This window comes from Lethenteron reissneri, chromosome 19 (genome assembly GCF_015708825.2).
Source record: "Lethenteron reissneri isolate LAM-NWPU_2019-01 chromosome 19, ASM1570882v1, whole genome shotgun sequence".
In the NCBI taxonomy this organism is placed as follows: Eukaryota; Metazoa; Chordata; class Hyperoartia; order Petromyzontiformes; family Petromyzontidae; genus Lethenteron; species Lethenteron reissneri.
In genome coordinates, this window is record NC_083797.1 from 12281895 (window position 1) to 12307970 (window position 26076).

The 26076-nt window shown below is 48.1% G+C and overlaps 2 protein-coding genes across 3 annotated transcripts in view; both read left to right on the forward strand.

The window, feature by feature from the left end:
• The first annotated feature begins 348 nt into the window (after positions 1 to 348).
• Positions 349 to 18861, forward strand: LACTB2 (lactamase beta 2). 2 transcript variants are annotated; one of them, XM_061554368.1, is made up of 7 exons: positions 349 to 654; positions 5571 to 5734; positions 9877 to 10006; positions 10118 to 10296; positions 15520 to 15668; positions 16885 to 16966; positions 17788 to 18861. In XM_061554368.1, the coding sequence occupies exons 1-7, from the start codon at positions 533 to 535 to the stop codon at positions 17832 to 17834; spliced, it is 873 nt and encodes a 290-aa protein (XP_061410352.1). In that variant the 5' UTR covers positions 349 to 532; the 3' UTR covers positions 17835 to 18861. The 2 variants fall into 2 exon arrangements, with proteins under 2 accessions (XP_061410352.1, XP_061410353.1); XM_061554369.1 differs by lacking the exon at positions 17788 to 18861 and adding an exon at positions 17401 to 17762.
• Positions 18862 to 20593: 1732 nt separating this feature from the next.
• LOC133344281 (MFS-type transporter SLC18B1-like) overlaps positions 20594 to 26076 on the forward strand; it is a 104707-nt gene continuing 99224 nt past the window's right edge. The window contains exons 1-2 of the mRNA XM_061554370.1: positions 20594 to 20742; positions 25424 to 25496. The gene's annotated coding sequence lies outside the window, so the exon portion shown is untranslated. The remainder of the gene's footprint in view (positions 20743 to 25423; positions 25497 to 26076) is intronic.

The following is a 26076-nucleotide window of genomic DNA, read 5'->3' on the forward strand; positions in this document are numbered from 1 at the left end:
CGGTTTCGTAGAGGGGGTGCGTTGCGTTATGTCGTCACTCCCCACGTCTTCACGTCTATAATTAAACGCCCGTAGGCGATGACGTCACTCCGTCACTCCGTGACGTCATCGCCTACGGGCGTTTTATTATAGACGTGATTCAAGAGCCGAACGGCTCGCAGGGCTCAACCAAATAAATGAAACTGAAACTCTATCGGGAAAACGCTCGTGCGCGATGACGTCACTGCTCACGTCCCTTTCACCTTGTCGGAGCACGCTCGTGCGCGATGACGTCACTGTGCACGTCACTTTAACGTTGTCGGAACACGCTCGTGCGCGATGACGTCACGTCAATCATCTGGTTGAGACGCAACCGTCGCGGTCGTCTTCATCGCCCGTGACGCGCCGGCTGCGGCTGTTGCTGCTGTTGTTGTTGCTGTGCTGCTGTTGTTGTTGTTGCTGCTGCTGCTGTTGTTGTTGTTGCTGCTGCTGCTGTTGTTGTTGTTGCAGTTGTTGCTGCTGCTGCTGCTGCTGCTGAACAGAGTCGTTAGCGATGGCCACGGTTATCCCGAAGCTGGAGCAGCTGTCTTCACGGGTGTTCCGGGTGCTGGGCTGTAACCCGGGGCCCATGACTCTGCAGGGGACCAACACGTACCTGGTGGGCACGGGCAGCAGGTAGGGGGGGGGGGGGCACTGCAGTTGTCTTCATCGCAAGGCCCCATGACAATACACACATGACGAAAACACCCCCCTCCCATCGCCATCCTCATCGCGCTGCTGTCAACCCCACCAGTGGTTTCAAATGGTGTGGCCACCCGCGGCACTGATGATGTCTTATCGTCTGCAAGTTGGTGAAGAACAATGGGATACAGACAGCCAGGTGAGAGACCACGGGGGTCCCGTGGTCTCTCACCTGGCTGAGCGAGCGTGAGGTTCCATTCCCAATTTTTCTTGCTGTGGGTTTCACACCTGATGATGATTAATTTTAGGTTTTTTTTTCCGGTAAAGTCACGTAGGTAAAAATAACTAATAAAAATAAGTAATACAAATAATAGAAAGAAATAATAGAAATAAATAATAAATAAAAGAATCATAAATAATAAGCTTCAAATCTAGAACTGATGATGATTGCTTGTAGATTTGAAGCTTTCGTGACTGCAAGGATTCATACTCTTAGGTTTTTCGGTAAAGTCAGGTAGGTAAAAAATAAAACAATAGGTTTTTTTCTACCTGATAATGATTGCTTGTGTTGCATTCGTGACTTTACCGAAAGAACCAAAGAGTTATTCCTGCAGTCACGAAAGCTTCAAATCAAGTTTGAACGATAGAAGTACAAAGTATAGCAAAGTTAAACAACAAAATAAATGACATAAGTACAAATTGCACAGGTACATTAATTCCTTGCCGATTTTTCAGCATAACGCCAGCGTGGGCAAGGCTGAAAAACAACGAAAACAGTCACAAACCACACCAATACTGACCAGGGTGGTGGGCAGTGGCGGCTGGTGATATTTATTTTGGGGGGGGGCGCATCTTTTTTTATTTTATTGAGGGGGGCAAATAAATATAAAGCAGTACCAAAAACCATTTTGACTACTTGAATATAAATTTTGATGATCTTTATTTACATTTCAGACCAAAAGAAGTACCAAAAAGCATGTTTCCTACTTGAACATAAATGTTTCTCTTTTATATACATTTCAGACCAAAGTACCAAAAAGCATGTTTCCTACTTGAACCTAAATTTTGCTCTTCTTTCTTTCTGGCCAGCAAATTTCTCAACTACTCTCTGATTAAAGTCAGTCATCTCCGTAACAAGTCTCTTTTCCATGGACAGCAATGCCAGTGCATTCAGCCTCTCCTGGGTCATGGTGTTTCTGAGAAAAGTTTTTATTCGTTTCAAGGTTGAGAAGCACCTCTCAGCTTCAGCCGTGGTCATGGGTGTGGTAATGATAACTTTTAGGAGAGTCACAGTTTCGGAAAAGACTTCTTCGAGATTATTCTCCATAAACAGCTGGAATAGGTCCACAGCACCACGGCAGGCTCTGAACTCTTCCTTGCTGTAGATGAGACTGAGCTCCGTCTTCAGCTTGCTTCCACTGAGCATCGGGTATGCTCTCATGGTGCTGCTCAATGCATCTTCAGGAAAGGTATCCTTGTACTCATCAAACCTGTCCCCCTGCAACAAGGTGGCACAGACAAGGTGGTCTGTGAAGGAGAAACGCTCCCTAGTGTGTCCCAGGATTGTGTCACAGACCTATAGAGATAATTAAACAAATAGATATATAAATGTAAGGTAGTAGCCTGGAGTAGACCACTAATTGTCACAGTTGCAATTACTTTCAAAAGAAAAATAGAGCCATTTGAGTTTTTGTCCCATACAAGACTGTAGTTTTTGGTGGCTTCAAATTTCATTTGATCATTTATTTTTATGTTGCCAATTTATTATTTTTGGGATGCTATTGTATATTAAAATTAAGATTTTTGTTAGGATTTATACCAAACTAAAAATGTTTTCTTGAGTCTGTAGAATATGATATGTAGGCAGGACATCTCTGCAGCACAACAATAATGTAAAATGGTATTTTGACTGATTTCTATAACAAACTCACCTCTGCTGCAATCCTTTCACGGTCTTCCGAACTGAGCGCCCGGCGCCTCTTTGTTGGACGAGAACCACTGCTTTGCTCACCAATGGAGTGGAGAGAGTTTCTGCAAAGGACAAAGATAATTTATTATAAATTTGGCAAAGGATAAAGAGAGTTAAAAATGAAAGAGAAAGCAAATAATGATCATATTACAGGAATAAAGTTACCTGATCTTTTGTATTTCTTGTTGGAACTGTTGGATGCTCACTTTGATATGGACTGAGTCAATGTTCTTTTTCTGGAGCTTGGCATAGAGGAAGTCTACATGTGGCATGATGTGGTGATAAAGTTCCAGAAAGAACTTAAAATCCTCATCCTCCAGTAGCATGGCCAGGGCTCCTGCTTCTCTGACAGTATTGGGGTCGAAGTCACCTGAGTTTTGTATGCTCTCAAAACAGTGAATGAGATCCTCTCTGTGCTCAAAAACAGTATTAATGGCACGGCTATGAAAGTTCCATCTGATGTTGCTGGATCTTGGCAGTCTATGGGCAACCACTTTATCCAGAAAACATGTCCGCTTGGGTGACTTAGAAAAAAAGCTGGCAAATCCACCAATGTTAGAAAAAAATGTTCTCGTCTTGGATATGTGAGACGTGGCCTGTTGCATTATCAGGTTGAGCTGATGTGCGTAGCAGTGGATGTAGTGGGCATTTGGGTACACATCTTGTATTTTTCTCTGAACACCTGCAGTGGCACCCCTCATCACGCTGGCCCCATCATATGCCTGGCAGATGAGCTTACTTTTCTGATCCTTAGGAAGGATAGAAGCAAGACGCTCTTTTAGTGCAGTAGCAATCGACTCAGCTGTAGCTGACTGCAGAGGGATGAACTCAAAAAATCTTTCCTGCACGTTATTTTTGTCGTCGATGTAGCTCAGCACAAGCACAAGTTGGGACTGTGTGGCAATATCTGTTGTTTAATCTGCCTGGATTGATAAAAAACTACTTGTCTGGACTTCTTTGATTATTTCTTCTCTTGTAACAGACAACATACAGTCCAGTAGCTCGTTCTGTATAGCTTTCGACGTTCCCTTAAATACAGTAGCACTGTCAAGGTGCTCTTTCAATGCTCCATCAAGAGAGGCAACAAAATCCACCAACCCGCGAAATATACCGGGGTTATCTGAGCTCTCACTCTCATCATGGCCACGTAACGTCAACTCAAATGCTCCACAACATTTTACACAGTCTATTCTGGACAGTATGTGTCGATTTTTTGTCACCTCTTCGTTGTGCCTTCTAATGCCAATCCTGTAGCCTTCATCTAGTTGTTCAGCAATGCTAACTCTGCCCAAAAACGTTAGTGTCATGCTATTATCAATATGGCTGCGGCTACTTTCATGACGTTTGCATTTGTCAGAGAGATGTTTGAGGTCTCTTACCCCCGTCGTTGTCCACAAAACTTCAGTGCCGACACTTTGAAATAAAAGACAGGGAAAACAAATAAGAGAATTGCTAACATCACATCCAGCCAGCCACCTCCGTTTCTCATAACAAGCGCGGGTGAAGCTTCGTGTGTAGCTTCGTCCTCTGTCACTGGCCTGCTGCTGGATTTGTAAATCGGGTTGGTCCGGTCCGAGATCCTTTATCTTTTTTATTTCTTCCAGCGAAAGCCTTGTGAAAGGGTTTTTTTGTAAATAAATTACAGAATTTGGATGAACTGCTGCCATTGTTTACACAAAAAATTTGATCAGCCTAGCAAGTGTCGAAGTGGTGTCGCCTGCGCACTCGCAGTAGTGGCCCAGAGCGTAAAGTTGAATGACAGGTGACGAGAACCAATCAGATTGGATAAAATAACATGTATCCAATTCTGATTGGCCAGTGACGCAACGACTTGCGCCCTGAGGAGAATCTTTAAGAAACCAATTAGAGACCAGCTTCAGGTCACATGCTGTCCGAAAATTTAAAGTCTCACATAGACATCCATTTGTCCGGCGTCCCGCATGAAACACATTGAAAAACATAGAAAATAGTTGACCGATTAAAGCCAGTTTTTATTAAATGCTGATGCTTTTCTTACGACCAGCCGGCACATAGTATGAAAAAAATATTTTATTTATGTATTTTTATATAATTTTTGTATATGTATATTTCTTGAATCTTGATGGGGGCGGCGCCCCAGCGCCCTCTATTGACAAGCCGCCACTGGTGGTGGGATGTGACACCCACACGACGTGGGGTGGTCCTCATGCAACCGTGGATTCACTAAAGGGCCGTGCGTGTACAGAAATAGTGTAACAGTTATTGTTCACATAGATTTTACACCTTTTTTTTATGGAGTGGTGAGCATTACGCACAACAATGGCTGGAGTGAGGCACCACCTCCGCATCATCCGTTTAAACTTTAACCAGATATGTGCATGGGGAGTACACAGCTGCATCATATCAAAGCAGGCCAAAGTACGGAACGTGAAATCAAAGTACATAAGCTACCCAGTGTATCTGGAAGTATGGTTTTGTACGAGTGATGTGCTTAGTATTGTACTAGTTATGTGTATGACTGCATGCATGCATATGCTGTACTGCAAATATACAAACAGACTCTTGATAAATTGTGAACCAAAGCTCTGATGACAAACGTAAAAAAAGTTTAAGTGTTCCCATACCCAGAGAGCATTGGGTCATTGTCAATAATCGTGTTTTTATCTCGTGTCATTCAAGCAGATGTTGAGGAAAAGCAACAGCTGATTGTAATTGCTAATGCCTCACAAACAGCTGCTGTACCGACAGTCATCATGGCTGTCACGTGTGATGTCATCTCACGACGTCACATGGCACGCACTGTGTGACATTGCGTCGTGCGGTTTGAACATAACAATTGCTCATTGGATACACGGAGAACCGCTTGTTGTAAAGCGTGGCAGAATCCATGCGTATGCATGTTGTCTCGTTCTCGTTTCGGCGCTGCAATGTGCTCCCGTGTGCGTGTGCTTGACACCGGCAGGCGAGTGCTGATCGACACGGGGGAGCCCAACATTCCCGAGTACGTGGCGAACCTGCAGACGGCACTGGCGCAGCTGGGCAGCAGCGTGCAGGAGATCCTCCTCACGCACTGGCACCATGACCACGTTGGGGGCATCTCCGATGTCTGCCGTGCCCTCGCCATCGGTGCGTGTGTAGTGGGTATAAATGGAGAGAGAGTGTGAGGAAACCGGAGTGTCCATAAGGAAAAAAACACAAAGAATGACAACACAATAAAGTCCATAGTTAGGTCAGTAATCTGCTTTACCAACCACCTGAATGTCCCTATAGGTGGGTGTCTTGCGCACTGCTATCAACTTGGTGATCTCCTCCGATGAGTGCGTTTGGCTATGTACTGTGTGAAAGAAGTTCAACATACATACTGCATGGTCACTGCATAATCCACCAATCCCACCTCCATAGTCCCACAACAAAAACAACAACCGCCATTCGCCACTAAGCGGTGGTGACATCACCACGACGCTTGTGCCAGGCTATGGGCACCCTGAGGCCACGTGAAGTGTCGAACGCCCGCTGGCAGGAGGTCACGAGGCAGACCCAGGTGCCACAGGTCGACTGACCGAGACGACTGGCTGATGAACCACCTGTGCCCTCTACTGTGCCAACTTGCTGTGCTTTAGCCACCCGGCTCTCTGTTCATTGTTGTGAGCGTCGCTCCTCCGCCCTCCGTTGTTGTTGGAGGGCAACTGCCTCCAACTGCCTAATAGCGTCCTTCACGAGCCTCCTCCACAGAGGCCGATCTTGACACCTGCTGGTACCAGTCATTGGCAAGTCCACTCAGCTCCACAGTCCTCCTGTACCACATCACTCCATCTCTTCTCTCGCCCATTCCGCACCCGTTTAGCCCCCTCGATCCGGCCGAACAAAAGCTGTTTAGGCATGCGGTGGCTGGGCATGTGGGCTACATGGCCCAGCCAACGCAGCCTTGCCTGCCGGAGGAGCTCACCGATGGGACTTTCAAGGATTTGTGAGCTCACACAATCCAGCCTGGTTAAACCCAGGATGGATCGTAGGCAGGCCAGCCTAAATGTTTTTAACCGGCGAAGATGTTCCATTAGGTGGGTCCACGTTTCGCAAGAGTAGAGAAGGGATGGAAAGACTGGCCGAGAAGACCTGAAGCTTCGTGCGGAGTGACAGACCAGGGAGCTTCCACGCAACGTTACGCAACCGATGAAAAGATAATGCCGCTCGACTGATTCGGAGTGAGACCTCTGCTGTTAAACCGGAGCCGGTCATGAGCACACTGCCCAGGTATGGGAAACTCTCCACTCTCTCCACAACTACCCCATCACCAATTGGGAGTTGTGAGGGTACAGTGTCCGATGCTACAAAATACCCATGAAGATGCTTAGTTTTGGTGGGGCTCCAGGTTCAGCAGCAGTGCCTCCAACTCCTCCTCTGAGTGAGCAGCAATTACCAGATCATCGGCATACATAACATGGTTGAGCAATAGGGAGCCATCCCTTGACCGCACCCGGGCATCGATCAGTCTCCCATTGTATCTGTACCAGATGAAAATTCCTCCGGTACAGCTATTGAAGGCTTTACGAACTACGTGGTCGAAATAGATGTTAAATAATGTGGGAGCTAGAGGACATCCCTGTCGCACCCCAAGGTGCACAGGGAATGGCTCTGACTCCCGGCCACGTAGTTTTACCCGGGCCCGCTCACCATCATGAAGGTCCTTGATGATCGTGAGCAGAGGGTCAGGGACTCCGTAAGCAAAAAGAATGCAGAGCCCAGGCCTACTGATGGTATCATAGGCCTTGACCAGGTCAATAAAGCAGAGATGTAGGTCTTATTGGAATTCCCTACATCTCTGCTGTAGCAGACGGACAGAAAATATGGCATCTGTGCAGGACCGCCCTTTCCTGAAACCGCATGGGGGCTCCGCAAATCTCTCCTCAGCGTGCCTAGCAAGGCGATGCCAGGACCTTTCCTGGCACACTGAGGAGTGAGATGCCCTTTTAGTTGTTACAGTCTGTGCGCTCCCCCTTCTTAAAGAGGGGGACCACCAGGGCATCGTTTTAGTCCTGCAGAACCCGTCTTGCGGAACCCGTCCTGCAGAACCCGTCCAGTGGTCCAGACTGTTATGATGTCATGTAGGGCAGTCTGTGCACAAACGCCACCCTCCCTCAGCATTTCGCTTGGGAGATCATATCTGCCCGGTGCCTTTCCTGGTCTCAGACTTTGGATCGCCTGCAGTACTTCATCAACAGATGGCACCTCAGCCAGCCACTCACAGGGGGTGACTTCCAATATTTGAGGCACCGCAGCCTCGGCAGGGTCATCCCCACTTTGTCCCACGTTATCTAGGCTGAGGGATGTCCCCTTCCCCAGGACCTAACAGAAATGCTCAGCAAATCTGCAAACCTGTTCCTGGGGGTCGGAGATTGGATCACCGTTCCTTCCCCTAATTATGGTAATAGGTGTGGCGCTGCAGGTTACTTTTTGATGGAATTAAAGCGATTTGTGATCACGGGCCATTGAGGCAGACTCCATCTCAGCAACCCGCGACCACCACCCATCCTTCCAGCACCTTACGGCTCTCCGAACCTCTGAGCGAAGGCTGTGGTAAACCTCCATGATCAGTAGGCAGATCAGCTCCACGGTAGGTCCTGGTGTCAAGGACATGGGCCCGCATCCGCTGTTCCGTCACTATGTAGTCTAGCAGATGTTCTTGCTTGGACCCGGCATGCATCCATGATATGTGGATGCGCCGATGCCGGAACAGCGTGTTGGTAATTACAAGCCCATGGGCTGCACAAAAATCTAGCAGCCTCCTGCCGTTGTTATTGAGCTGATCTGGCCCATGCCTTCCAATCACTCCAGACCAGGAGCCAGCATCATGACCAACTCGGGCATTGAAGTCACCCAACAAGATGACTCTATCCCGAGGGGCCACTTTAGCTCGCACCTGTGACACGAGGTTATAGAAGGCATCTGACTCAACGACCTTGCCGGCATCCCTCCAGGGATGTTCGTCTTCAGTGGGTGCATAAGTAACCATGACCACCACTCCTTGCCTCTGGTTGATGGGAAGGCGAGCCTAAATTAGTCTGGGGCTTACAGCTTCCCACACCTCATGGCAGTCTCCTGCCCCGAGAAGAGGACTGTCTACCCCTCATGGTGGCAGGAGCCAGAGCCGGTCCACTGGACCTCCTGAATACCACAGAGATCTAGGCGGTACCGGTCCAGCTTCTGACAGAGGAGTGGCAGCCTCTCCTCCGCAGTGAGTGTTCAAACATTCCACATGGCCACACGTGGTTTGTTGTTGTTTCTGGAGGAGCCCTGAGGGTAAGGATTCAGTCTCCTGGCTCCGCCAAATGGGGTTTGGCCAGGAGACATCATAGATGCCTGTCCCCCCGGGGCCTCCGGCACAAGCTTATTAATAAACAAATTCCGTCGTGGTTTAGCGGTAATTAATTGAAGGTGGAGAGGTTATCAGCCCCTTGCACCTGTCCAGAGCCTCCTTTTGGCCGCTGTGGTGGTCACAAACACCATGAGGGGAAAGTCCAAACGGAATTGGCCCTCCCCCCACAGCACTGCCCACGACAGCGTTGCCCGTCCGGCACCACGAGGAGGTAGAGAAAAACTGGTCTTGCGCAAAGATGAACTATTTGATTATTGAAATCATTAATTATGCTATCGATTGTCATTTACATTACTTAACTAATGGGATAACACGGAAAATAGCTGGAAACATTTTTCAACTGTTCCCACGTGTGCCGCTGGATGGTAGGTGATGTGCGGGACTTGGTGATGCCATCGGCATCATTAGCCGCGTGGCTCTGGGTGTGGCATGTAGTGGGTTTCCTGCCTTCAGGAGGCAAAATGTTGCGGCCACCTGTAATCCCTTAGAAAAGAAAGCCAAACAACCAGCAAAACATGTACCATTTGGCCCAGTTGGTGCTGGCATTGACCCGGTAAGGCCAACATGGGGATCCATGCTGAGAGCACTTGCCTGGTTTGTGAGCCAAGCCGGTTCCCTTCCGAGTGGCCATGGGAACGCGGCATTCTTTCTGCACCTCCGATTAAAACAGTTGACTACGTATGGTACGAAAGAAGCTGAACATGTATACATACATACCGGTGCCAGCTCGGTACACTTACATGGCATTCGCTCTCTGAGGCACGCAGCTGTATTTGTAAAGGTGACAATGGTGTGCGGGTGAGTACTTTGGCAGTGTAGCCAGTTTTGCCGTGATGTGGTGGATGGTGATGGTGAACGTGGTGGTGGCGGCGGCGGTGGTGGTGGTGGAGTGCAGGTGCCGGCGTGCGGCTGTCGAAACTACCGCGAGTACCGCCGCGGCGCGAGGAGGTGTTGGGCAGTGAGGGCTTGGAGTACACATTCCTGCGCGATGGCGACGTCATCACCACCGAGGGAGCCACGCTCCGGTAAGCAATCGGCGTCGTTTGCCGGAGTGAGTTCGGTTTCCGCGCGTGTGCGAGAACCCACAATAACCGCCGACGGCACTGGTTGGCGTGGGCGGTGCGGCGCGCGTGCAGGGTGGTGTACACACCGGGACACACGGACGACCACATGGTGCTGCTGCTGGAGGAGGAGGGCTCAGTCTTCTCGGGCGACTGCATCCTGGGCGAGGGCACGGCCGTGTTCGAGGACCTCTACACGTACATGCGCTCGCTCGACCTGCTGCTTAATCTCAAGCCCAAGCTCATATACCCCGGTAACCACCGACACCCAGGGGACACGCGGGTGTCACGCACACGTACGCGTGCCTGTGAGTTTATACGCGAGCGGGAATGCTGATGAAACGGCACTCGGCTGCCGACGGAGCCTCGACCTTAAGCTCTAGAACCCAAAGTGTGGGCCCAGGGCACCAGGACGTCAGAGCTGCAGTTGGCGGCGAGACCGAGATTTGTATCAGTCGGAGCTCGTTAAATCCGGTCACTGCTGGCCTGGACTATCAGCTTCCCTGGGGGGGGCCCGGTATTCACAAGGGGCGCGACATAAATGCCGATGCCTCGCTCCCCCACTCCTCATGAATTTACTCGACTTGCCACGCACTGTTCAGATTTTATTCCAATTTCTTTGTGAGCAGTTAACGTGATAGCATGACACTGAAAGGGCATATGGCATTGTAAAGTGCTTTGAGATGCCAATTATCATGATAAGGTACTGTATGAAATGAAGTTGAATAAAATTAATTCCAATTAAACATAGTATGCCATGTGTACTTTCATGTCAATGCAGTCACTAATAATGCAATACCATGAAACTCAAAAGTACGGGATATTATACCATGACGTTGAAAAAATATCTACTTCATACAATCGTTTGTTCGTTCGTTTCTCAGTCTGGCGAGGGTCGCTACGGCAGCGCGTTGAGTAGTGGCGGTCCAAACCTCCCTTTCCCTGGAGACAGACTCTAGCTCTTCCTGGGGATTTCCCAGGCGTTCCCAGGCCAGCCGAGCAACGTAGTCCCACCAGCAGCGTGTCCTGGGCTGGCCCCGGGGTCTTTGCCCAGTGGGACGTGCCGCCTGGCAGGAGTCTATCAGGGGGCTCATCAAATTTCTCTTGTACCATGGTACTGATCAGTACGCCAAACACCATATCAGTCAAACTCACGTCCTGCATCGTCATACCCAGTGATACCCATAATCAGAATCAGAAAATGTATTTATACTGGAGGATATCCATAAGCCATGTTAAGGACATAATTTTGCAATACTGCCCAGACAATTGCCTGATATTTATGCCTCAATACCATGCCATTCAGAGAGATGTGAATATTTGCCCACCTTATTGCTTTTCACCAATCTCACTGTGCAGCTAATTGCACAAACGATGACTATTTTGCATATGTATGAATGTTATTTTGGACATGTTGAACCTTTTTCACATTATTCACCAGCAAGTGTTGCAAAACTATCATTGCAATCATATATTTACTGTAGCCACATCAAACAGACCGTGATGCCAAGTTGGCAGATATCCAGTTGGTCTCGCCCTGATCTCAACTTGGAAATAATACCCATCGTCTTTTATACATCCGGTTTATCTGTGTGTGGGAGAAAGCCAAAGCATTCCGAACAAACATTGGTTCAAGCGCCATGGAGATCACAGTAAAGTAACAGGCAGACTGAGAGAGAGATGCTGGGCCCAGTGGTGGACATGTTTAATCCACTGCTTAGAAGGCAAGGGTTGGTGGATGACAGATCCCTGAAATGCTCAAATCTGCTGGGCTACATGGTGACCAGGAGATGCCAGGAGAGCAACTTCATTCATGAAACTATCTGTACAGCCCTTTGATTGTTATCTCCTGGCGTGTGACGAATTTCCGCTGGATACTCCAGTATGTTCTGATACACAAACACTTATTTAACACAAATTGGCCAAACTTGCCACCCAACGGCACGATTCTGAGAAAGAGTGTCAAGGCTTGTGTCGTGTTTTCTGTAAAGATCCCACTGCGATGCACGTCACGTGTGCACAATAGAGGCATTGAGATACACGCATTGGGTTGATGTATCCCTTGACAGTGCCCAGCCCCTGGCGGTTTGGTGCTGCTCACCGTCTGATACAGCCCGATTCACACGAAGGGCATTTGTGTGCCAGGCTTTTGACGGAAGTGCCCACCCCCCAAAGCCTTGTGAGCTTGAAATAAAATGCTGACCAGACTTACCGCGGTTTTTCTTTCTTTCACAAGCCTGCTGAAGGGTCCGCGTCATTGTTTCCCCATTGTGGGCGAGTGAGTTAGGGCCGTATGAGCTGTGAGCTCAGGTCAGGCTGTCGAGCACTGATAAGGGAGCTGGGAATGTGAACGGAGAGACCACTGTTGCCAAAGCCTAGTACGGCTTATGCTGATGCATCGTATATGCCCCATGTCTAAGATGCTTAGACATGGGGCATAGAAGCACAGTACAACAGTGTAATTTTCTGTGCGGCCCCCTCTCCTGCCACCCTGCACTTTGTAGCCTATACCACTTGACATGCATGGCGGTTGCCCATCCAGACCCTGGATGGTAAATAAACTAAGCTCATTAGCCTAACGATGTAACAGGCTGCTGAGAAATCACATGGTTAGCTTGTCCCTTTTATGCATGCATGCATGTACAGACGATGGTTCGTCACCCTTAGAAATGGAATAAATATTTATTCCATCGACCTTTGGGCAATTTCACGCCAACTTTTTGCAATAGGGTTAGTTCCAGCAAACTCTTAAGATTTCTACTTCCTGCGGCTCATCAGCAGGGTCATGCTTGTTGGATGCTGCCTTGAACCGTGATGCTAAAGGCAAGAGCATAGAGAGAGCGACCTGAGCAGCTGACCCTATTCAATAATGGGACTTGTGGCCAAGGAAGAAGATAAACTTCGTTGTGTTTTATGCATACGTTTTATTTTTTCTCATAGTTATTCATAAATGCAAAATATCACAGTGTGGAGTTGCCTGTATATCGCATCGAAATTTAATTGTGTCTCAATGCGCAGTCATCAGAAAAGGGGGATGTACGGGCAGATATTAGCAGGGTAGCAATAAGCCATGGAGGTGTTCACAGTCGGGTCAATTTGTGTTCAGTTCCGTACGTTTGGGGGTATTCTTTCTTGCCGCGAGAGGAGCAAACCGGACAACGATTCAACAAACAGGGTCGGTGTCTCTGAAAAGTGAAAGGTCTATTGGAGGCAGGAGGTGCTCGCAAAGGTGTAAGCATAAACTTAAACAGGGGGAGAGGAGAGTGGGAGACGTGGGGCGGCAGGGGGGGGCAATGGAGGAGGATAAGAAGAAGAAGTGAGCTCCCACCGAGCGGAGGTTGATGCAGAGTAGAACGTGTCCAGCTGAAAGCACAAATCGCGTTCTCGGCATCAGACAAGAAAGGGGGGTTGGGTGGTGTGGGGTGACGAGGAGGAGGCGGACACTGGACAGATGTAGCCTGCGGATTTAAGTATAGAAATCGAATTGACAATGCTCGCCATAAATGCATCAAAGTGTACGCGTGAGAATTGGTCAGTTACAGCTTGTGCAAGTGATATGCCCACGTTAGATTTATGCTAATGGGGTAAACAGTCAGGGCCGGATCATGGTCCCGTGAGGCCCCTGAGCACATGTCTTTTGGAGGCCCCCCCCCCCACTTTACTATATTGGTGTCTGTCTTGCCTTCCTCCTCGCAAAATCATCCACTAGATCGTCAAAATCTAGCTGTCTGGCAAGGTCTGATTCTATTGACATAAGTGGCAATGAGCTGAGACGTGTATGGGACGTGCTACTCCGCAGCTCATTTTTTATTTTGCCTAAAAGGGAAAATGTCCACTCACCCTGGCAGTTTGTCACTGGCAAAGTTAGAAAAATCCGAAGTGCCACAAAAACATTGGGGAACACTGACTGCAGATTAAGATGCCTGCAACGTCTCAAGCAATTTAGTTGGGCACTTCTCACCCTCAGAGTTCGTTGGCAAGGTTCATGTCCAGGTCTGATGGATATGCAGCGGAGAGTGCATTTACCTTTTACACTATGACATCACTGTTAGACACCTGATCTGACATAAACAGAACTCCAAAGAGACTGGTCAAACGCTTGTAAGCGTCCAAGCGATGTTCAAGGCATGCCACTAGCTTATCAATGACCACATGAAATGTTTCTATTTTGAACTTCTCCCTCCCCTCAAGTGTCACACCTGGCTCTGAGCTCTCATCTGCAAATGTTTTGTATTTCTTCTTTCACTGAAGATCGTACTTATATGACTGAGAGACACTTGTCACATTTAAGGCTGCTCTTTCAAAAGCCTCAAACTGGTCTCGCTGTCCCACCACAAAATCCCTCAACGAAGACAAAAGCTGCGCTGCTACAGAGATGTCAATGTCACTTTTCTGTAGGTGCATGCTTGTAGCGTGGAACCGGTCAAGTATGACGTCCCAGAAATGTGCCATGAACACCATCTCTAAGGTGTCCAATTTAGCACATAGTCCAGCGGCCTCAATTCGAGGATCTCTTTTCTCATTATCATCATTGCACATACCACCGAAAGCCTCTCTAATGTGGGTGTAATTTCTATGGTTGACTCTGCCCGAGCACTCCACTGAGTGCTGGACAGCGATTTTAAACACCAAGCGGCCTCGGGGCCCTCACACTGTAAGCGCTGAGGGGCCCAGGGGCCCTAGTGGTCAGCTCACGCTTTAAACGCCAAGGGGTCTGGAGGGCCCTCACTGTGTAAGCACTGAGGGGTCTGGGTGGCCCTAGTTGTGAGCTCACGCTATAAGCACCCAGGGACCTCGTGGTCAGCTTGCCCTGTGCGCACTGAGGGCCCTGGTGTTCAACTTCCTTCGGAAGTCTTGGGCCACGCACCGCGCGCAGGCCTGAGGCTTGGAGGCCCCCTGGCAGTCCGAGGCCCCGGGACACTGGCCCCACTGGCCCGGTCCATAATCCGGCCTTGCGAACAGTCGTGTACGGTACTATCGACACCAAATAAGTGAGACAATACAAACGAGACGGTCCAAACGTGACAGAATATTACATTTTAGCACAGGGGTGGCCAACCTGGAACAGACCAAGAGCCAAAAAGTACCCATGAATTTTGCAAAGAGTCAAGTTGACATATAAGTGTGTGTATATATTGACAGTTTTCGGCACAGCACGGGAGACATTCATTATTTTTTGGTCCTGTGATGGTGTGTTCTACGTTATGCCCCTTCGATAGAGCCGCATGTGGTGGATTAAAGGATTTTGCTGGCATGCTCAACATACGGCCTAACCCTGAACACCACAGTTCAGGCTCAAGTCGACTTTGTTTAACCAGGTGAGAACTCACAAGTCCAAGATGAGTATAGTTTGCAAGACTGTCCTGGGAAACTGTGTCCCTGGGATTCGATTGTCGATTCAAACGTTGGCCCTGAAGCTGACGACGATTCGTCAAATTGCGCGCGACTTCAAGTCGTACCCGTTGTGTCTCCCGCAGGCCACGGGCCGGTGGTGCAGGATGCGCAGGAGAAAATCCGCAGCTACGTGTCACACCGGCAGGCACGCGAGCGGGCGGTGATGTCCGTCGTCGGCGCCCACGCCGGGAAAGAGCTCTCGTTGGAGGAGCTCGTGCGCCTCGTGTACACGGTACGACACAGCGACGAGGGTGGGGAGGCCTGGCTTCTCCCTTCGCCATCGCCAGCCACAATCGATCCACCGCTGGATTAAGGCCTCCTACTCAAGGCGCAGTCACCTCTCGCCATCTCGTTGCGTAGCAATTCACCTGGCATCTACATCGCTCTGTCTCCTTTGCCGATATCCTCTGCCACTCCGACATTATTCTTGACTACTGCCCAGCGTGTTTTCTCGCGACTTGTCGTGCCCAAGCCCATGTAAGTCTCTTAATCGTTTGGATGGTGTAATATACCTGTTAGGGTAAAGGTGCAGCCTCTTGCTCATGCCACCGCTGGCAGAAGGGATTCCACGAGAGATGGGTCTAGAGAGCCTCTCTAAAGGGTATCTTGGCCTACTCCTCCACGCTGGCCAGTCATCTTGGAAGAGCTGGGTCGCCATACCCAATACTTTATTGCAAGTCCGGTGTGGTAACCATTGCAGCCCTGGTATAGCATCCTTGTTGTGAAACTCTCTCTTAAGAGTTATGTTGGGGAGCACCTGTTAAAGCAGGGGTAGGGAACATATTGCCCAAGCGCCACATGGACGCGATTGGTCAGTGTGGTGCATTGTGGGCCAACAACCTGCATGACCGACCAGTGTGGGGAAACCTTCAGTGGATTAACACAGAGCTGAATAGTACATGCGTAATCGAGCGAATGCTTGTGGACGGATGGTGACGGGAGAGACTTGTGTAGTTCTGATAGCCGGACAAGAACAGCCAGAATTGGAGACAACTGTTTCCCAACGCCTAAACCCACATGCAAAATAGACAAATACAGAGATCCCCCGTATAGCCTCAACGCACTGTTGGGACAGGTGCTCTTAGCAAGCACCTATCAAGGCTGGCACAGCACACACAGGCTCCCTAGTGGCGATGTTTAAACACCACATCAGGTACTCATTTGAGGCCGAGTCAACCGAGGGGAGGCCCAGGACCGGTTCAAATAATCGTCACGGTTGGCGACGTATGGTGCGAAAGAAGTTCAACATACACGCATACGTGGGCGGGAATTGAACCCGGATCGCCGGGTGCGTAGCACACTACCGCAAAAATACATACAAACGTATGACCTATATTACACCATGTCATTGCACCATTTTCTGAAATTCAACACACACACACAAACGCACACAACACACTTATACCACTACACACGCGTGTGTTCACGACCTTTGTTTCGTGTGTTAGGACACTCCTGAACACTTGTATAAGGCAGCATCCTGGAACCTGCACCAGCATCTCAAGAAGTTGGAGAAGGAGGGCACAATCGGTGAGTGTCCCGTGGGTCCAGCATCGATGGGAATTCCATTCAACATTGTCCAGTTCACATCACTGTCATCCGGGCTGTTCTTGACATGTTGATTTCTCGGGCGCTGGGTTTGTCAACTAACATCTCAAATTGTGTTGTAGAAATGAGGAACGACGCATTGAGAGGAAACTGATTAGAATGCGGTTACATCCAACAGAACAGCACCCACATGTCCATAATAGTCTTGTGTTTCTGTTTGTTCCTGTGTGTGTTGATATCGGTGTTCTGTTTTACATTTATATTGCATTTGTGCTTTTAATAATGTTCGCGAAGAGTTAAATCAATGCATCTGTTATAAAGTGTTCATGGTATAATTAGCTCATGTAATTTTGAATATATTTAATTCATGTTATTTATTTACACAAGAATGCCCAAGTCTCACAACTCTTTTTCAGGAGGTGCTTGCATCGGGATATGTGGCCGTTAACATTTTATGAGCGTTTGAAATGTGAGAAGAAACTAAAGTAGTATCCCGGTAAACCCAATCATGGAGAAGACGCTCCTCGCTTCATGCCGATAGGTTCACGAACCCACTTGTTGTGCTGTCAACTCACGGCAACCCCACAGCCCAGTGGGGTTTGTGAGTTTCACAAATCTCTACGTGAGCCACCAAGCCTTGCCTCCGCAGTGCTCGATTGGAGGCATGCACCACCACGCCTGACTCTTCGCTCGCCAGTGTCTATGCCCGCTGTGTATTCGTGTAGGCACGCACGTCCGTGTTACGCGTGTGGCATTTGTTGCTCCCGGTAACGAATTCTCAATTATTTTTGTTGCCATTGCAGTCAGAGTGGGAGAAGGAGAGGAGGGAAAGTGGAAGAGCAAGCTGTGAGCGCCACCGCGCAGCAGTGCACAGTGCCTTACTGGCCACCCGATGGTGCACTTGAGTACTTGACATCAGGGTCTGAAGTTGCCAGTTGCCACACCCCCCCCCACCAGCTTATGGTCGATTGTGTCTGCAGGGCACGTGGGTTGCCTTCACGGAGTTTAGCTGAGTGGGCCAAGGTGGTTCAGGAGGCTCATAATTGCGGTCAGCACACAGACCCAGCAATGCTGAGAATTATTGGTTAAAATTTTGGTGGAAGCCATCCCAGATCAAACCGTGATTTCAAGTGTAATGGGTTTAATGGTATCAGCCAGACCACCTATTATTGCAGGAACATAAAAAAATACTATTAATTTTGTTTATCATGGCTCTGCCACTTGAAGTTTCTAGGTATATGGAGTGAGCAATGTGCAGTAAACAGTATTTTTTACAAACGCGAACGAGTGCCATGTTGTATTGGGAATGAAAGAGTTATTGGCATCATTTCAGGAAGTGCTTCTGTGGTGTCATGTCTAGGGGCTGTTTCCTGACTTGATGGATTGCTCCGCTCGTTGTGTTTCAAGAGAACATTTCTTCACCTCATTGCATAACTAAAGCAGCATCATCGGTGTAACTTTGCTTATAAAACCCCCAAAATATAGAGTAAAAAAACAAGGATAAAAAAAAATCTACTCAAGACGTCTAACACTGTTTCAGCGAACGAATCGTTATGAATGAGATTGCGTTCGAAATATAAGACGGGATTCTAGAAATGCGGACTCCACATTTCTATGGCAAAACAAATGCATTTTTGGCCTCTGTGTGTATGTTACACTGCTGAATGTACCAGTGAACTGATTTAAAGATGTTGAATGGCGGCGGGTAATCCTGGCTTGGTGAGATGAGTAGAGCCAGCGGTGCGTGATTCTTACGATTTCACACAGGTGTAGAGGTATGTGTGCCTATATTATGGATAAGTTGATGTTGTGTTGACCTTGCTTTTATGGTCTTTAAATAATTACAAATAAAATAAAAACAATTCTGAATAACTTTACTAAGACTGAGAATTCTGTTTTATTTGAGAATGTGGTTCTGCTGAAGGCATCGATATTTGACAAAATAACTTCAATGCAATGAATGTTGTATACGTGCACTTGCGTGTGTATGTGTGGGTGCATGTGCAAGGATGAGCAGATAGCCATCGTCTGGAAAATATTTGTACTTTCCAAAGGTGACATGCTTGTGTGTCAGAATTTGGGCAGTAATGTGGGCATATTGGATTGCGTTCCTGGATTGGTGCGCAGTTTCACGATTTGAATCCAGTGGCCGCCCTGGGTAATACTGCGGATGTAATAACCATACAAATACGCTGTCTGCTTTAGAGTGGATGTGAAAGATCCTGTGATGTCATTCACAAGAGTCGGCCATTGTGTGCCATTATTTTTGTCCAAATTTGTAAAATAACCCACAAACTACTCAATTGGGATTGTGGCATTAACCTGTGACTTCACTCATGAATGGTGGCATAATTAAGAATGATGATGGTGCATAATAATCTTTCCTGTAATGTCAATACCGAGTATTGACCCATCTAATACATCCCTCAATTGAGTAAAATCTTGAGGTATAGGCAATTCCAAGTCATCTTAACCCTGAAATTTCTAGGCATTGCCGTGGTATTGGTATTGCTGTTGTAAAGATTACACGAAGAGCACTTCATATCCATGAACTCGAGTTGCCATCATTCCAGGTATCATGGGTATTTAGTACAATACCAGGGTCACTGATTGTCACATAAACACGCACTATCAATAAGAACCTGACACCCACCAATTTATGTGAGATGTAAAATCTACAGAAATTTTAAATCAAGAGCACAGGCGTAATAAGTTGTGCACTACATTATACAGTAATTTAGTTTGATTGAATGGCTTCTTAACCTCATTTTAATAGTTTTTAAAACCACAAGTTTGTTAACTTCCACATTGCCCTGTATTTATAGCCACAATTTCCCTGCACATTATTAAATTCTACATTGCTTTTAATCACTTTGTTTTATTACATTTTTACAAGTATTTTAATAACTGTTAATTAAAAAAAACATCAAGACGCCTTTTTATTGCATTACTAATGAGTAATTTCATAGTTATTTTTCCCTTCAACTTTGCAATCAAAACATAATCTATCGACGGAGGAAAGGTAGATGCGACTTTTAAGTTGACGTGGGCTGATTTCACATGAAAGTGGCATCCAGTCCTGGTGTGCACACACTGCATCTATGGTCTTCGCCTCTGAAGAGGGGAGAACCACGTGATAAAACTGGGACTTTGAACGTTTAATGCTCACCTCAAAGTGGATTGTCCTGGGGAAATCAAGACAGGTGGCATCCTGCAGATAATAGGAAGCGACTGGAGCTACGTACGGTGGGAAAGAAGCTCGGCATACATACTTGCACGTCCTACAGAGGAAGTGTCTCCTGCGTTCTCCGTCTGCTGGTACATCAGTGTTTCTTTGGTCCAACATATATACAGCACATACGACCAATGTTTCATTTTGTCCAATTCTTGGCATACAAAAAAAATGTTGCCCGGTTATAAAGGAACTTTCCAGCCGACAACGTTGGAAGTGGGGGGGGGGCGGCGGTTGCTGCGTTTCTGTTGAGTAAGGCCCCCGTCCTGGGTGGCTTGCGGGTTTGAGTGGCGAGAGGAGGAAGTTGCTCGAGGGTTGCGAAACTCCCCTCGGCACGACGCGAGGAGCGCCCCCGCCGCTGCACCTGCGAACGCGCCATCCGTGGACTCCGCACGTGCATCCTTCCCTCCCGTGGGTCTCAAGAGCTCCGTGCGTCCGTGGGACTCGGGATGAACGGGAGGACTTGGACTCGCTGCAATTGTTGCGCTGCGTTATTGGACCCAGGGCAGCTGTGAAGTGGAAGTCGGTAAGTTGAGTTCTGAGGTCGAGTATGTATGTCGAACTTCGTTCGCACCGTACGTAGCCAACCGTGCTAATCGGAGGTGCGGGGGGAAGGAATACAAAGTAGACGCAAAAAAGCAGTTCTGAATAAATTCCTTTTCACACTAGAAAGAGTTGATTGTAATGGCTGTGTGACCCTAACCCCAGTAAACATTTTTTTTACTTAAGTTTCGTAATAATTTTTATAATTTGCAGTCAAAGGTGAAAAGCTGAACTATGTTACCTAGAACAGACTTAATCGGCGTTGCCTTTGGAGTATTTTCACGTGTTGCTTCTACACTCTGCAATCAGCCCCCTGAATGTTGTGTATTGTGAGAAAGGGCACAGTGTTCCTTACATTTAGAAGACATCATTTAGTCTCTGGTTGGAGACCCGTGTTTGCCCATGACATTGTTTTGAGACATTACATTTTTGAAACTCGGTGGTTTCTATATATATTTGGTAAACACACAAATAGTCCACACAGTTGTTTCATTACCCTAAGTACATGGAACATTTTTCCTGCCTCTGCTCGTTTTTTTCTTCCCAAGAGCTTGCTAAAATACCGTCACGACCGAATCGATTACCGCCATGACGGAATCGATTAGCACGGTTGGCTACGTACGGTGCGAAAGAAGTTCAACATACGCATATATGTTGAACTTCTGTACGTAGTCCTGAATATTAAATAAGATTTTTCATTGATAGTTTTATTATATGGCGCAGCTTTGGAAAACAATTGTCAGTTGTAAAGTCACTTTGCCCCATCCCCGCTCGCCTTCACAAGCCATGACGATGCAAAAAAAATGTTCATCTTCAACAGCCAGCGGCGGCTTAGTGGTCAATTGTCACCACCCGTGGCACAGATCAGTTTCTGCAGCCGTTTCATAACTTCTATACACGCGTATGTTGAACTTATTTCGTACCATACGTACCATACGTAGCCAACCGTGTTCATCGGAGGTGCGGGAGAAGGAGAAGAAGCTCAACAACAAAAAACAGGTCGAAAGAAATTAGTTTTCAATCGAGATTATTGAAAAATGCACAGCTCCAGTGACTTCCTAATATCGGAAAGAAGAACGTTCCAGACGGTCGCAGAAGCGCGTCTGAAAGCGTGCGATGCGGTGAACCGTCTTTGTTCGATGGTGAGCCAAAAGCTGCTGCTGCGAGGATGAGCGGAGTTTGCGTGATGATGGTTTATGCTCCTTGAAGAGAACCTGCAGGGAATCACTGAAGCGCGAGGAGATGAAATGTGTAGTGGATTCAACTGAGTCGCAGACTTACTCTGTGGAGGCAACACATATTTATGAACACCAATACATACAGTAACACAAAGGGGTTACTGCCCCTGGTTAATACAGCGGCGGCGTGTATATTTGGAGTGTGCATGACTTCCGATTTTTCTCTGGGTCCTCCGATTTCCCCCCTCTACATTTAGAATCAACATGCATTTAGAGTATTTGGCCGCTTTAAATGTCCACGTGATGAGGCACTCCGTTGAGCTACCATTTGTGGCCAGGTTGCTGATGACAAAGAGCGATAAAGCTCAGTGGGCCTTACCTAGTAAAATAAAATAAAAATTGTAATAACAATCATGGTCTTGCTTTAGGTTGAATGCAGGTTGTAGATCTTCACTTTTCTCCTCACCAACCCAAACGAGAAGTGTGGTGAATATGGTTGTGCAAAATACATTTCCTAGGTCAGCTGTCCTGGGCAATGTATAAGTATTCCTGGGACATTTAAAGTCCCCGGATGTTGCCAGCTGTATCGTGATACACCACTCAAGGCAATGTATCTTCTGGTAATGCAGGATATTCTTCTGCCCGTAATATGCCCCGCTGTTTTTGTGCCACAAAGGTGACAAACCCCAAAGTGAATTATGACCGAACGACCCCCATGAACGACGTGGCGTGCGGAAGCATTCATCCAGCCGTGGACTGATTGATCATGGGCTGTCTGCAAATGGTCATATTTTGTTGACTATACACACTTTACAGGTCAGATGTCCTTCTGAGACGAGTGCACGCTGACTTGAAAGCAGCTGCCCGCATCGCTGCGGGCTGCTAGCCACGTGGTGAGCGTGTACGTTCACGAAGGGAAGTGGTTGGAGACTGCGGTCAGAGTGAAGCAGCCTTGATGCCCGAGGAAACGTGGTCAGCTCCCCTAGGTGGGCGACTTCTTGGGGATGCTGTGCAAAGACCACGCGCGGCCTCCCACCAGGAACGTGGGTGTGAATGTTTCCCTTCGGCTGCGCGCTCACTTCTTGGTTTTAAATTTTCAGCATAATGGCAAGACGTGTACATGTGCACGTCCATGTTTTACGTTTGTGAGCCACGCAACAGCTTTCGTGGGGTAGCACGACTATTAGTCTTCGACTTACGGACACCCGACTTACGAACACCCGACTTCCGAACATTCACACTTACGAACATTCACACTTACAAGCCAGCTTCCATGACAGAATCACAATAATAATCATTTATAAAGCGCCCTTAAACAATCGTTGTCAGGGCGTCATACGTTTTTAACATCGAATTGCAAACGCGACGTCGCAAACTGAACCGCGTAACTCCCCCCCCCCGCCAAATGTTAATGAGTCACCGCATCTCGCTGGGAGTGAGTGGGTTGTGTGTGCACGCGCGTGCCCGTGCGCGTGTGTGTGGGGAGCGGTGGTGCAGCGGTTAGCGCTGTGCTGCGCTACGAACCCGGTGACCCGAGTTCGATTCCCGCTCACGGCCAACACTGGTGACGATTGTCTCAATCGGTCCTGGGCCTCCCCTAGGTCGACTCAGCCTCAAATCAGTATCTGGTCCGGTGTGTGTAAACATCGCCACTGGGGAGACAAAGGCGGTCGGTCGTGGTGCTGGCCACCCACCCCCTCGTGTGCCGTGCCGGCCTTCATAGGTTCTCGCTAACAGCACTTGCCCCTACAGTCTGCTAAGGCTACACGGGGGATCTTTGTCTTGTGGGGAGCGGTGGTGCAGCGGTTAGCGCTGTGCTGCGCTACCAACGCGGCGACCCGAGTTCGATTTCCGTTCACGACCAACAGCAAGTGACGATTATCTGCACCGGTCCTGGGCCTCCCCTAGGTCGACTCAACCTTAAACGAGTACCTGGTGCGCCGTTTGAGTGAACATCGCCCCCTCGTGTGCCGTGCCGTCCTTCGTGGGTGCTAGTGGCCAACAGCACTTGCCACAAGTGTCTGTTACAGGCTACTACTACACGGGGGCATCTTTGCCTTTGGTGGGGCACCAGAGCTGAGTGCCAACTGGGTGGGGGGTGTGGGGGGTGGAGGGGGGGGTGGAGAGGGGGGGTGGAGGAGGGGGGGAGCCCCCACCTTGGCACCTCCCTCGTGCCGGCTCTGTGTGAGCCACGCGTCGAGTCAACATTTCACGAGCTAATCATTTACACACCACGTACGCGCATTGTTTTCGTTAATTTCGTTTGTTTTAAAGTCCGCTTTTGCTAACATTAAAGCGACGACGTTTATGTTTAGACTGTATTAAAGTAATGAGCAGTGTAAACCATCAAAAGCAGTTTAATTACCATTGTATACAAACTCATTGTGTTATGTCTCCAGATATATAGTGTAATTAAAAATACCGTATATCCATCCAGTCCGTCTGCCGATTGTGTTTTCAGACCGATTGATTTTACCCCAACATCAATCAATTAAGTAAAACTATGGACCGGTTTCAACCGTCTGGTTCTAAATCACCAGGATCCGGCTTGTATGTATGTACAGTACGTTGAACTTCTTTCGCACCGTACGTAGCCAACCGTACCAATTGGAAGTACGGGGAAGGGTAACTAACCAAACAAAAAAGCAGTTCTAAAGAAATGAGTTTTCAATCGAGATTGAAAAGTGCATGTAGTTCCAGTGGCTTCCCAATATCGCAAGGAAGAGCGTTCCAGACGGCCGCAGAAGCACATCTGAAAGCGAGAGATGCGGTGAAGGGAACTTACTGCTGGGTTGCGAGAAGAAGTTGGAAAGTTGTAGGTTCGTGAGAAAGCACCTGCAGTGCTGTCTGCAGTGAAGTGTAAGATGGAAACGTAACTGAAAGTTGTTTAAAAAAAATCCACATGCGGATCACCAGTTTTCTCATCGACTACAGACACTTAGTAAATTATACCCCGATGGCAATTAATCAAAGATTATCAGTGTATCGAAGACTACCATTGCCTCCATTCTACGTTGTAACAGGTTATTGCCCACTCGAGCTCACCTTTACATCCCTTGTATAGGAGACTTGTAAATACCGCTGGGCTGCAATCTGGTTAAACAGAGGGGGGACATCCATCAGCAGGGTAAACATAGATAACGTCGTTGATTTTGTGGTTGATGTTCACGTTGCTTTGCACCCCGGGGTGATCTTCTAGAGAAGCCGCACCCGTCCACACCACTCGGGGTTGCCTCACTCGACAATCTCTACCCCCACTTTGTTGTCGGCAAGAACAAAAAGTGACCGAACACGGCCTGTCTCGTGGGCGCCACACGAAACGCAGAGAAAGGCATCGCGCACGCGGGAGTGAGGAGTTGAGCGATAAGCTGGGATTTCAGAAGAGAAGGGGGGCTTTGTTTTAGGTGGCATTGCAGGAGAAGGGAGGAGAGGCAGCAGGAGTGCTTTTGTCATCACCGTCGCCATTGCTGTGCCGCCCGTATCCAGGTGACCGCTGCAAACGAGAGAGGACGACCTGCAGCGGTAACCAGACGTCGTTGCTGTCAGATCGCCAGCGCAGGTAAGGGAGGCGTGCAGACGTTTCTCAACGCTTGTGGAATGGGTCATCATTACTTGAGCACACGAGGGCCATTGCTCCGTCGCGTGTTTTCTGGCTGTGCCATGTTGTTACCGCCCGTTTGTCCGGCACACGATGTTCCGACGTTTCTCTCACCACGTGCTCGGGATGTTTTTTTTATTCGTTTTCAGCATGCTGCGTGAAACGTTGGACATCGTGCCGAACAACACGCAGTACAACATGTGTACAACGCATCGGGAGAGCTCTATTGCACAATAATCCATAATACAGTAAAACCTTGGATGGCGAGCATGATCCGTTCCGGAAACGTGTTTGTAATCCAAAGCACTCGTATATCAAAGCACTCGTTTATCAGTTGTGATCACGTGACGCTCGGCAGACAAAGCATATACGTACTACTCGTATTGCAAGACCTCGCTCGTTTATCAAATTAATATTTATTTACAAATTTTGCTCGTCTTGCAAAACCCTCGCAGACCAAGTTACTCGCAATCCAAGGTTTTACTGTGCATGTTTTTTTTGGGTTAGATCGCGATCTAACCCAAAAAAACCTCTATTATGG